This window comes from Bos indicus x Bos taurus, chromosome 7 (genome assembly GCF_003369695.1).
Source record: "Bos indicus x Bos taurus breed Angus x Brahman F1 hybrid chromosome 7, Bos_hybrid_MaternalHap_v2.0, whole genome shotgun sequence".
Classification (NCBI taxonomy): Eukaryota; Metazoa; Chordata; class Mammalia; order Artiodactyla; family Bovidae; genus Bos; species Bos indicus x Bos taurus.
Window position 1 is genome coordinate 16,445,445 of NC_040082.1, and position 14,107 is coordinate 16,459,551.

The 14,107-nt window shown below is 38.4% G+C and overlaps 1 protein-coding gene across 10 annotated transcripts in view; it reads left to right on the forward strand.

Moving 5' to 3' along the window:
* The window catches only part of MCTP1 (multiple C2 and transmembrane domain containing 1), a 564,668-nt gene that overhangs the window by 384,397 nt on the left and 166,164 nt on the right, over positions 1–14,107 (forward strand). For all 10 annotated transcript variants that reach the window (XM_027545593.1, XM_027545588.1, XM_027545590.1 and 7 more), the window contains one exon: positions 12,426–12,528. In XM_027545593.1, coding sequence (XP_027401394.1) covers positions 12,426–12,528 — 103 coding nt within the window. The remainder of the gene's footprint in view (positions 1–12,425; positions 12,529–14,107) is intronic.

Consider the following 14,107-nt stretch of genomic DNA (forward strand, 5'->3'; position numbering starts at 1 on the left):
GCTATTTCAAATCCTGAAAGATGATGCTGTGAAAGTACTGCACTCAATATGCCAGCAAATTTGGAAAACTCAGCAGTGGCCACAGGACTGAAAAGGTCAGTTTTCATCCCAATCCCAAAGAAAGGCAATGCCAAAGAATGCTCAAACTACCGCACAATTGCACTCATCTCACACGCTAGTAAAGTAATGTTCAAAATTCTCCAAGCCAGGCTTCAGCAATACATGAACCGTGAACTTCCAGATGTTCAAGCTGGTTTTAGAAAAGGCAGAAGAACCAGAAATCAAATTGCCAACATCAGCTGGATCATGGAAAAAGCAAGAGAGTTCCAGAAAAACATCTATTTCTGCTTTATTGACTATGCCAAAGCCTTTGACTGTGTGGATCACAATAAACTGTAGAAAATTCTGAAACAGATGGGAATACCAGACAGCCTGACCTGCCTGTTGAGAAATCTGTATGCAGGTCAGGAAGCAAGAGTTAGAACTGGACATGGAACAACAGACTGCTTCCACAATAGGAAAAGGAGTACGTCAAGGCTGTATATTGTCACCCTGTTTATTTAACTTATATGCAGAGTACATCATGAGAAACGCTGGACTGGAAGAAACACAAGCTGGAATCAAGATTGCCGGGAGAAATATCAATCACCTCAGATATGCAGATGACACCACCCTTATAGCAGAAAGTGAAGAGGGACTAAAAAGCCTCTTGATAAAAGTGAAAGAGGAGAGTGAAAAAGTTGGCTTAAAGCTCAACATTCAGAAAACGAAGATCATGGCATCCGGTCCCACCACTTCATGGGAAATAGATGGGGAAACAGTGGAAACAGTGTCAGACTTTATTTTTGGGGGGCTCCAAAATCACTACAGATGGTGACTGCAGCCATGAAATTAAAAGATGCTCACTCCTTGAAAGGAAAGTTATGACCAACCTAGATAGCATATTGAAAAGTAGAGACATTACTTTGCCAACAAAGGTTCATCTAGTCAAGGCTATGGTGTTTCCTGTGGTCATGTATGGATGTGAGAGTTGGACTGTGAAGAAAGCTGAGCGCCGAAGAATTGATGCTTTTGAACTGTGGTGTTGGAGAAGACTCTTGAGAGTCCCTTGGACTGCAAGGAGATCCAACCAGTCCATTCTAAAGGAGATCAGCCCTGGGATTTCTTTGGAAGGAATGATACTAAAGCTGAAACTCCAGTACTTTGGTCACCTCATGCGAAGAGTTGACTCATTGGAAAAGCCTCTGATGCTGGGAGGGATTGGGGGCAGGAGGAGAAGGGGACGACAGAGGATGAGATGGCTGGATGGCATCACAGACTCAATGGACGTGAGTCTGAGTGAACTCCGGGAGTTGGTGATGGACAGGGAGGCCTGGCGTGCTGAGATTCATGGAGTCGCAAAGAGTTGGACACGACTGAACGACTGAACTGAACTGAGTGTACCCCATTCCATTGTGTAAAACATCTTCTTTATCCATTCATCTGTTGATGGACACTAAGTTTGCTTCTCTATCTTGGCAATTTTCAATTAATGCTACCATGAACATGGGGCTACATGTATCTTTTCAAATTAGTGGTTTGATTTTTTTCATATATATTACCTGGAGTGGAATAGCTGGGTCATAGGGAAAAGTTGTATTTTTAGTTTTTTTGAGAAACCTCCATATCATTTTCCAGAATGGCTGTACCAGTTTGTTTGTTTATGCATTTGGCTGCAGCAGGCCTGAGTTGTGGCAAGCTGGATCTAGCTCCCTGACTAGGGATTGAAGGCAGGTCTCCTATATTGAGATTTAGAGAGATTTAGCCACTGGGCCACCAGTAGAGTCCTGACTATACCAGTTTAAATTCCAAACAACAGTATATGAGAGTTCTTTTTCCTCTACATCCTGATTACGTTCCTCTAAATTTGATTACAGAAATGATGACAGGTGTGAGGTGGTATGTAATTGTGGTTTTGATTGGTATTTCCTTGATGATTGGCAGTGTTGGCCATCTTTTCATGTGCCTATTGACCATCTGCCTTTCCTCTTTGGAAAAATGTCTATTCAGGTATTCTGCTCATTTTGTAATCAGGTTTTTTTTATATTGAGTTGTATGAGATGATAATATATCTTAGCTATTAACTTCTTAATAGTCATATCATTTGCAAATATTTTCTTCCATTCAGCAGGTTGACTTTTCATTTTGTCAATGGTTTCCTTTGCAATGCCAAAGAAATAAAGTTTAATTATGTCCAATTTGTTTTTTTTTTTTTTTTTTTTTTGCTTTTACTTCCTGGCTTTAGAAGACAGATCCAGAAAACAATATTGCTATGATTTATGTCAAACACTCTTCTGCCTATGTTTTCCTCTAGGAGTTTTCAGTCTTACATTTAGGTCTGTAGTCCATTTTGCATTTATTTTTGTGTACGGTGTGAGGAAATGTTCTAATCTCATTGTACATGTAGCTGTCCAGTTTTCCCAGCACTCTTCAAGACTGTCTTTTCTCCATTGTATATTTTTGCCTCCTCTGTCATAGATTAAGTGACCATAGGTAACTGAGTTTGTTCCTGTTCCTGGGTGCTGTGTTCTGTTCCATTAGTCTATGTGTCTGTTTTGGGGCCAGCACTATGCTATTTTGATTATTGTGGCTTTGTGATATAGTCTAAAGTCAGGGAGCATGACTCTGTTCAGGTCTGTTCTTCTTTCCCAAGAATGCCTTGGCTATTCAGGCTCTTTTGTGTTTCCATTCTTATTTTAAAATATTTTGTTTTAGTTCTGTGAAAAATGTCTTTATTATTTTGGCAGAGATGATATTGACTATGTAGCTTGCCTTGGGTAGTATGGTCATTTTGATTTTTTCAGCCCAAGAACACAGTATGTTTTAACATGTTCTCAATTTTAACTTCTAAAATGGTAAATTTTGATAGATATAACCCACTCACCAAAAAAAGCTCTTTGAGATCCTCAATAACCTTTGAGTTCCTAAAACCAAAATGTTTAAAAACTGTTGCTGTGGGAAATGATTCTCAGTTGGGAGATGGCAGTATTGCCCCCTCAGTACTTTAGACATCTGTAGGGGAATTAAGTTGCCACAGTGATTGGGGAGCACTATTTGTATTGGGTGTTGGGGATACTAATTGTCTTTTAAAAAATTAGGCAGTAATAAATAGTGACACTATTAGACAACTAGACATAAATAGCGAAAATTGTCCCAGGTCCTACATGACTAAATATAGACACTAATATAGCTTTAAACTCTGCCTCATGGTCATCTGACTCTAGATTGCACCCCTAAATACGTATTCTTTACTCAAGTCTTGTTGATGGCTGCTACGTAACACCAAAGACCTTAGAATTACCTCCAAGGTACTTCATGGCCTGGTTCCCTGTTACATCTCTGGCCTGTTATTCTTCCCGTTGCTCACTTTGCCCCCCTATCAGAGTCCCAGAGGACACCAGACTTTCTCTGTGGCTCCCCCCACTGCCTGAGCACTTTTCTCCTGATATTCCCTTAGCTGCTTCTTCACTTCCTTCAGTCCTTTGCTTAGGCTCCCCTTATCAGTGAGGTCTACTCCAGACATCATAATTAAATATATAAACTGTGACCTTCCCCACACTCTTCAAACCCCTTATCTTGCTCTACTTTTCCATCTTCTGTTAACATACATCACTCTAGCATACCATATAGTCTACTTATTAATTACGTTCAATATTCATCCTCTTTCTCCTCCGTCCCCACTGCAAGCAAGCTCCAGGAGAGCAGAGACCTTAGTTTGGTTTTCATCTGTCTGTGAATCGGTCAGTCACGTCCAGTATTTTGTGACCCCATGGATTCTAGCCCGCCAGGCTTCTCTGTCCATGTGATTCTCCAGGCAAGAATACTGGAGTGGGTAGCCAGTTCCTTCATGACCTGGCAAAGAGTAGATACTCAATAAATATTTGTTGAATAAATCTTTTAACAATAAAAATTTGTTAAATAAACAAATGTATGACTTAATTGTATACAACTTTCTGTTTAGTCCTCTGAATAATAGCATTAAAGCATCATATTAAATGTTGAGATAACTTACAGGTTATTCTTATATATTTCAGAATAGTGAGAGGAGGGCATTACAAAATCTTCACTGTGAGGAAAGACCTACTGGACCAAGAACCACAAAGTTAGAGGGCCCATTTTTTCTGCCACTATGACACCTGTTTCATGCCTTAACTAAAAAAAGGGAAGCCCTATTATTATTAGTCCAGAGCCAGACCCAGTGGGAACCTAGTGAAGAGTGTCAGCTAATGTAATTATACCAACCAGATGTTTAAAGTATATTGAGGGCAGTCAATGAAAAAAGCTAAGGCCAAAGCCTCACCTCCAGTGATAAGGAGAGGATTGGAAGATGTCTCTGATATAGGCTGCTCTTTATTTTGGTGGACCCTGTGGGATTCCTCAACTATAACCTTGTTATATGCTAGGATTTAATTCCAGTTTATAGAAAGATGGCAACCTTGATTGTGATTTTTTAAGATTAATTATAACCATTTCGAGTTGTGGCAACTGAGGAAGTTAAACCAATGAGCTTGATTTGGGCCAAGTAGCCCCAAATAAAAGGCCCTTGTGGGTATGAATTGCTTTCAGTGCTACTGAAAGCCTCTGTGTTTTCAGAGACATGCCAACAAAGAGGGGGTCACAGGGCCTCCACACACACACGTTTTTATAACACATCACACCCAGCAAACGGTGCTCCTTGTCAGCAGCCAAAGGACCTTGGACAAAGCCCACCACTGATGGATTGGGACTGACTTTCTATTCTGGGAGCAGGAATATCATTCAGTATCTCTTGAGTGGCTTCAATGCTCAAACCAGTTGTCTGCATGAGCTGGAATCATCTGCTTGCCCACAAAACAAGGGTAGTGCTGACTTTCCCACAGTTCTTTGTAAATATGTCAGTATGGTGACCTCAGAGAGCCAGGGCTAGGAGTAAGAGAGAATTAGCAATGGCAACCCACTCCAGTACTCTTGCCTGGAAAATCCCATGGACAGAGGAGCCTGGTAGGGTGCAGTCCATGGGGTCGCTAGGAGTCGGACACGACTAAGCGACTTCACTTTCACTTTTCACTTTCATGCATTGGAGAAGGAAATGGCAACCCACTCCAGTGTTCTTGCCTGGAGAATCCCAGGGACGGGGGAGCCTGGTGGGCTGCTGTCTATGGGGTCGCATAGAGTCGGACACGACTGAAGTGACTTAGCAGCAGCAGCAGCAGCCAGTCAGTGCATCCTGTTTAATCCTGACTGCCAGTTTGAAGATTGCCAGAAGAGATGCCCACTGGAGACTTTTCTGACGTTTATATTTATGGTTATAGGAATGTCTTTCCACCATAAGAAGAGCTGAAGTAATACAGTAGATGCTTCAAAATCTGTTACAGGTTTATTTTTATACGTCAAGGTGAAGTAGTCTCCTAATTTTAATTCTCTTGGGAGATTTTCTTCCTATAAAATTTCATAGAAAAAAAAAAAGATAGCCCTTAGTATTAAACCAGATTATGGAGAAATGCATCAGTCCTAACATAATATTTGTAGGTATCTATCTCATGGGCTTCCCAGGTGGCCCAGTGGTAAAGAAGCCACCTGCCAATGCAGGAGACCCAAGAGATATGGGTTTGATCCCTGAGTGGGGAAGAACCCCTGAAGTAGGAAATGGCAACCCACTCCCATATTATAATTGTTATATAATATAGATCTAGGTTTTGTGTTACAGAGACCCTATTAAAGGGATATACAAATAGATTTAAACTAAATATTCCTTAGCACAAATCTGAAAGTCCTTCACTTCTAAAATTGCTGGTGACAGAGGTGTAATTACCATAGATCACCAGAGTCATCTCCATTGGGAAAAAGTCTTCATTTTCTTTTCCCCTTCCTGTTCTAAACTTAGAGAATGATACACTTCTTTGCACTCTTTACTCACTTTTATTACAGCACTCACAACCCTGCATTATTATCGTGTATTTATGTGTCTGTTGTGCCTACTAAATTGTGTGTGTTTTGAGAGCTGGACTGTGTCTTTTAAAAAAAATGGGCTAAGGGGTACTTTATCTCATTTGTTTTATTTTATTTTATTTTTTTCCAACTACAATTTTATTTTATTTTTAAACTTTACAAAATTGTATTAGTTTTGCCAAATATAGAGCTCTCTTAGGTTTTTGGACTATACCTTAATCATACTTAGAATTCTGGGGAAAGACAAGCAGACACTCAATAAGTAATGAATAGCTTCAAAATATATTCCTGAAACTCTCTAGGAATCGTCGACATGGGAAATGGCCATGCTGTCAAAGAAGGTGAAGATTCTCTTGTAGCTGTCCTGGTGGGTAACACAGTCAACCCCGCTGCCCCATTCTCATCCAGCACTGCTGCGATTTCTGTCTTGCATCCAACCCCAAATCTCCAGTTTCCTGCACTGGAAAGGAGAGGGATGGGCACTTTTTATCTAAAACAGTGAAAGTTAAGGGAGAGCCGGTTGGTACCCACAGGTCTGCTTTAGTCTTCCGACAAGAATGAGTAAGAGGGGAACAAGAGATTATATAATCTTTGTTCCCAGACACGCATGCTCTTCAAATAGCCCCAAACGGCTGGAAACAAAGTACACTGCAACCTTGGATGCTGCCTTCATTCCTTGCTCTCCTAGCCTGACGGTATCGAATAGAACGATAACAGGAGCCAGTTCTGCCTCGCTCTCTGCTGCTGCTGCTAAGTTGCTTCAGTCGTGTCCGACTCTGTGCCACCCCAGAGACGGCAGCCCACCAGGCTTCCCTGTCCCTGGGATTCTCCAGGCAAGGACACTGGAGTGGGTGTCTCACTCTCTAGAGCTTTGCAAAGTGCAGCACACTCTGCAGACGTCAACGCTGCCTCCTGTAGTCAGTGCCTGTCCTCCAGTACCCTCAGCAAGCAAAGCAGCAGGCCACAGGGCCTAACCAGAATGATAAAAGCATGAAAAGAAGGAATAATTAAGCAGATAATGAATGGTTAGGCCCATCACTGGTATTTCTGTGATTGTTTTTGTTTGTTTAAGTGGCGTCTAATCAAGACGGCAAAATTTAGGAACTGAAAAGCCAGTCATTTAAAGCATCATTTAGCAAACCAGATAAGCACATCAACTATGTGTAGCCGCTTCTTTAAAACAAAACTGTCGTGCGGGCTTTCTAGTAGTAAGCTCATGGTATTTAATATCGTATGTTTACTCTTATTTTGGTTGCAATTGCTGTTAATTTTTAATTGCCCTTGAATCATGCAATGGCAGAAGGATACTTTCTAAATTAGTCAAAAATAGCATAGTGTGTAAAGACCTAATGTTGGCATCCACACTGATAACTGTAAAAACATAACTTTTTAGAAAGACAAGATGAATGGAAGCTAAAGATAAAATGGCCTGGCCTAAATGTTCCTCTTCTGAAGTCTGGAAATAGCTAGTCAGAGCACTTTGTTGAATACTTCTTGTCCTTGTCAAAAGAGACTGACTTGGCTAAGCTCAATGGATTGTTTTCTGTTTCCAAATAATAATATCAGGCATAATAGATTGTTCAGTATTGATATCTGCAAATTCTGTTGGTTCTACCATCAACATATATCCAGAATCTGATCGCTTTATACCACCTAGTTTATTGTAATATCCTCCTAACTAACTCTTCTCCCTATCTCCTTCATTGCCCTCCCTCTACCTTATTTTACAAATGGCAGCCATCAGATGCTGTTGCGTCTCAACCCAGATCCCTCAAAAACCTTTCCCTAGCACTTAGAATGAAAGCAAACTCCTCCAGCAAACTCCTCCAGAGACTGGCCACCCTCCCCGTACCTCTCTGACTATGTCATCTACTACTCCTTCCTACTCCCCATCCATTCCTCCAGTCACACTAGCTTTCTGGAGATTCCTGGAAACACCAGGCACAGTCATTTTCTCTGGCCAAGGGTCACTCTCTTGCCTCTCATTTCTTTGCCCACTTGTTGTTTTCTCACTGAGACCCCCTCTGGCTGTCCTTTTTAAAACTGCATATATAGCAGCACTCCTTACCTCCTCATTGATCTTCTCAAATTAATTTTTCTCTATAGTACTTAGCCCTTTCCAAAATACTCTCACTTTCTTAAAATACTCTAACATGTTCTTATCCATTGTCTTTCTTCTTCAATGCAAACTCTGCAAGTTCAGCGGTTTTTAAAGTTGTTTTATGCATGTCTGTGTCCTCAGCACATAGAAGATGCCTGGTATATGGTAAGCGATAAGCATTTGTTGAATAAATGAATCTGCAGATAAGACATCACCCAGCCTTTCCATGGGTGTGACTCACTAAATACTGAGATATGGCATGGCACAGTTGAGGCTTCCCTGGTGGCTCAGATGGTAAAGAATCTGCCTGTAATTCACGAGACCTAGATTCGATCCCTATGTCAGGAAGCTCCCCTGGAGAAGGAAATGGCAACCCACTCCAGTATTCTTGCCTGGAGAATCCCATACACAGAAGAGCCTGGCAGGCTACAGTCCATGGAGTCACAAAGAGTCAGATATGACTGAGCAACTAAGGGGATAGATCAAGGGCTCTAAATGTCAGATGGACTTGAGTTTGAATGATGGTTTTACTACAACCTGTGTGACCTGGTGAGTTATATAATCACCCAGCCTCAGCTTTCTCTCTGTAAAATAGAAAGAGTAAAATCATCTTTCTCATAGAGGAATCATAAAATTTTTTGAGCAAATGAATGAAAACATTATGTTGGGCTTATATAATAACTCAGAAAATGTCTGCAATGATTGCAGTAAGTATTGTAATTCCCCTTATTGGTATTATTATTGCCCTTATTATTGCTATATTTTATTGAGGCCCTTGCTAGTATACCAGACATTTTACTACTTATATTCTAGCTATTATCTGCAAGGGACCATTACTGTCACTGTTGAAGGGGTATGGGAACTTGCCCAGAGTCCCAGAGTGAGTATTCAGTCCCAGCTTGCTCTGCCTCCAAAGTTTAGGCTCTTCCTCCCAGACCACTGGCCTTTCACAGTGGACTTTAATGCCATGCCCCAAGCTCTGGAAGTACTTATAATATTTGAGGACACAAAAGGTGTGATATAGCTCAAGTAAAGAACTTTAAGGACCTTGAGATTGGAGATGAAAAACTATATGGCCTACCATATGATGGGCTTCCCAGGTGGCACAGTGGTAAAGAACCCGCCTGCAATGCAGGTTAGAGGTAAGAGTCACAGGTTTGATCCCTGGGTTGGGAAGATTCCCTGGAGGAAGGCATGGTAACCCACTCCAATATTCTTGCCTGGAGAATCTCATGGACGGAGGAGCCTGGTGGGCTACAGTCCATAGAGCTGCAAAGAGCTGGACACGACTGACGCAACTGAGCACACACGTACATACCATATAACGTGGATTTTAATAGATACTGAAAAGGCATCAAAAGTGGGTTAAATTTGGGAAGAAGTTTTTGGAAAAATGAAAATAGCCTTTACATGGATCAGTTCCTGTCACTGATCACAGTCTTTAATATGACCGTAAGTGTAAGAATAATAGATTTCAGATTGGGAAAAATCAGTATAAATCAAAACATGTTTGGTCTTTCTTAGGCAAAAGGCTTTCTTTTTTAATGTAATCACCATTCTATTCTGCATATTGTCTAACGTGATCTCTTAAAAATTACATTGCTTGCCCATTTCAAGTTATAAGATAGGTGCTGATAGGAGAATGTCTTTGCCATTGATGGTATGCCACTGGAAGTTTGAATAGCAAAATGACTGAGAAGTGGCTTTAGAAGCCTCTTGCAGTGTTTTTGGTGTTGTCTCTAGTTCTTTAACAACTTTATTCTAATAGGAAAGAGTAACTGAAGGGTTAAGTAATGTGGTGATAGATGGCTATTACTGGTTTTCCCTAAAATGGTTTGGAGAAATAATCAACTAAATAGCAACAAAATATGGATTGCAACTACCTCATAGACATAGGGTTTGATAAATACATTAGTTTCTTAGCAGAATATGAATAATATTAAACATTAAGCACAGATTTTGTTTCTTTCTAATCCTTTGGCCAACCACTGACCTAGGTCTTCTATTGTCAGCAAATAAGGATATAGTAACAAAGAAGGTGATGATTTGGGAGACTTTCCATGGGGTTGGTTGAAAGTATTATATTCAGTCTTGTTGTTGCTCAGTTGCCCAGTAGAGTCCAGCTCTTTGCTTAAACAACTGAATATAATTTCCTGTGGGAAAAAAGTCAACATTTTCATCCTCTGTTCGTAGAAGTTTTCCAGCATAGATTTCAGTCTCTAGAGTTTGTTCTTGTGTCTTGTTGTTGGAGAAGTTGTTCAGTTTTGACTGAATCTATCACACATTGTTGATCATTTGAGGGCAAGTAAAACCAAGTTAATTGAAATAGAATAGTATTAACAATTGGAGTATAGCAAGTGAAAATAAGGGAACAAAAATACCAAGAAGTGCTATTTTTTTGTACTTATTTTTACTGGTTAAGATTAATATGGATGTACATGTGCATAAGAAAAATTACAAGGAAGTCCAAGGAAATGTGAGACTTATACTTGTCTTTTAAGTGTTTTTGAAGTTTATCATTTCATCTAAAGTGAAAGTGAAGTAGTTCTTGTTTTGTCATAGATTCTGTCATAAATATGGCTTTAATATTCTCTCTGCTTGTTATATATAGATATATTTTATCTCTCCAAACCTTTTATAAACTAGATGAGGTTGTAGCTTATGTGCTGTGTTCTTTTGCTCCAGCTCAGCTAGGTGGAAAGACAATGTTTAATATGAGTCTTAAGAGCAACTAAGATTTTGAAAACTAATCTACTTTTCATGCTTTTATCTAAATTCTCTGGGACAAAATAAAGCTGATGTGGCAAATAAAACCTACTATAAGATAAATTAATGAACAAAATATTTTTGAATACTATCTTTCATGGCACGTATGAGTTACAAATGAGGTTGGTAGCAGGTAGGGGAAGAGGAGTGAAGAATGTGGGGGAAAAAAACACAGATCCTAAGTCAAGGGTGAAATTTTCACCAGACCTGAAAGACTTTCAGTTCTTTATTCTTTATTGAAAATTAATCCCAAGGCCCAAAATTGAAAAGACTACCATAATGTTAAATTATACAGTTATCCTGGGCTGGATGAGGCCACCAAACTAACACACACATATTAAATCTCTTTTATAATGTAAAATTAATAAAGAGGTAGATTAAAAGGTAAGTCAAAGTTAAATTAAAGGTAAGTCAAAGTTTGTACAGCTCATTTTAAATATTACAATATGGATAGTAAATACACTGCTGTGTGGGAATACATAGCTTATCTGTCCTTGCTAGCTAATGAATTCTTTCCTATTAAATTTTAATAGGAAAATCTTCAATGATATTTAAGCTTTCACAGAAGTGTAAACTACTGTGACTACAATTCACAATGCATTTAAAACAATTATTCTTTATCATTAAAGTTAATAATATGCACATTAACCTCTTATGTAGTCTAAATCAATATTGTCGTTTAAAAGAGATGACCTCTGGACAGCTTTGTCTAAATATTGATTTCATTGTCATTTGTATAAGGTATCAAACAAATTACATGCTGCACTAATATCATTAATACTGCCCCCACAGAGCCTCTGACTTTACAGGTTCTTATAATATAGGACATGACATTACAAAAATATTGAGGACATCACAAGGTATAATTACTGAATAGATGAGGTTTGACTATGGTTGCGCAGAGTGGCTGTAAACATGTGATAACTTCCAAATCCTTTACTCTCCGTGGACAGGAAAATACATCTCTTTAGCATGCAGATTGGTTTGTTGAGGTTAAGTTTCAAATGGCAGAATTTTTTTCTGCCTCAGAGGGTCTAATTTACCTTTTTGTGATGCCATAGATATTTCAAAAGAGAATCTAAAGTCTGATTAAAATATTGTAGTTCTGCAATATAGCAGTTTTCCCAAAATAAACTTGTTTAGGAATTTCTATTACAAGTTCCTAGTGACTCAGATGAGTTGGAAAATACATGCAACTTTATGCATGTAACGTGAAGGGGCTGAACCTTTCAAATGATCATTAAATTAAATAAAAGCTGATTTAGGGATGGGCACATATCACATTTGCCCTCATAATTGGCAGTTACAGTATTATTTTTGTAAAAACAAAATATGCAAATTAAAATAGCCATATAAATTAGCGCTTTAAAACTTTTTTCAAGTTCTAAATTGCTCTGAATCACAACTGTTAACCTCACCCTGTTACATCTAACTCTATATTAATGTTTGTTCGTTTTTTCAATTTTTAAAATTGTACTTTACTTTCTGTTTTCTGTAAAACTTTTTAGAAAAGAGATGTGGTCGTGGTCATGATACTGATAGCTATGGGTGCTATTTACACTAAAACTGTTCCCCCCCATATTTCTTGTAGGTAAAAGTGACCCATTTTGTGTGGTTGAGCTGAACAACGATAGGCTGCTAACACATACTGTCTACAAAAATCTGAACCCTGAGTGGAACAAAGTCTTCACATTGTAAGTAGCTGTTACCTTGAGCTTGCTTCAAGAATGATGCTAAACGATATTTATTTTCGAGATTTTTGTGTGTTTTTTCTTAACTGATTAACAGCTCGGTGCGTCTGGCCTGCCTTTGCCAGCAACAGTGAATTGCATAATTGCATTGCCTTCCTGAGAGTAAAACTGGGGAAAGGGTATACCATTTTTGTGTGTGTTTATACAGATATTTTTTTAAGCTGTGCATTTTTTTGACTAAGGATTTTGCTCCCATTAACTGAATTGCCATACTGCTTCTTCCTTTTATACTTTCTATTGAAATTCTCCCCAATTGCATTGACACCAAGGAGGACAAAGCTCTATTTGTTCCGTTGCTCAAATCAGCAAACAATCCAGTCTCAGATTCAGCAGATGTTTTAGTTTTGGTTTGTTGCATTTTAGCCACAATAAGAATATTAAGTACTGTCCTACTTACCCCTCCCCCCAAAAAAAACCCTTTGAGTTAATTTTCTTTTTGTTTTAAAAAGTTTGTAAATCTTTCCAGTCATTCACTGTAAAAGCTGCCAATGCTACTCTGTAGTATCTCCTAAATTTGTGGGGTTTTTTTTTAAGCTGGGCTTTAGAAATGAACTCTGAACAAAGGAAAACTCTCCAAATAGAAGTACTTCTTAAAAGTTTTCTAACATAGTTTTTTTTTTTTTGTATATGAGAAACTGCTAAATTCCTCATTAATTTCTTATAATGTCCTTGCTTAAGATCCAGTAACTAATCAGATTTAATTATCTGACCAATTTATCTTTAAAGAATTTCACATTTTTATAAGACATGAAAGCCTGGTCAGGAGACTTGCACTCCTAAGAAGGTTGTGGAGAGTGTTTTTCTCTGGAATGCATAATTGAATGAATAGGTTTGATTATTATCAAAGCCATTAATTGATTGTGTTCTGATAAAGCCTCTTCTCACATGTGGCTGCAGTCTTTCAGTAATGAATATATTCATTTTTTGTTTTCTCTTAATTCATGTTTTCTTGGTAAACAGTTTGATCAAAGAATAAATGCTGTCAACAATTGGGGCTTATTTTTCTAGAAACAAAAATATGAAGAGCTTGCACAGTTGTTTATTAGCATGTGTTGTCTTTGGAACATAATGGAGCACTACTTAATTTCTAAATCCTAGGGTGGTACAATAGCTATCAATGTTACATTTTCTCCATTCTGTATTCTGTGTAGTTAATTTTTACTATAAACTTAACAGAAATAAGTTAGCATTTTGATGAGAGCTGTGGATAAAAATTATTTAAAAAAAAGACAAATGATACAAAATATACTGTGACTCTTGCTGAAATCAAACCTGGTGATGTTTTATGTGGGAGTTATAAGAAGATAGGAATTATTGTAATAATGAGAAGAAGGAAAAGCCTAAAAAAATCAGTGCCGCTTATTGATGGGTTTTTTTTTTTTAAACAGTGATTTATTCTGTGGCCATCCAGATGGAAGTTATATTTTATTGAAAAATTATAACTTAAAATTGTATTCAAAGTTCCAGATAATAGAACCATCACTGCTGTCTACTAAGATGCATTGTGGGAAATTCTGTCAGA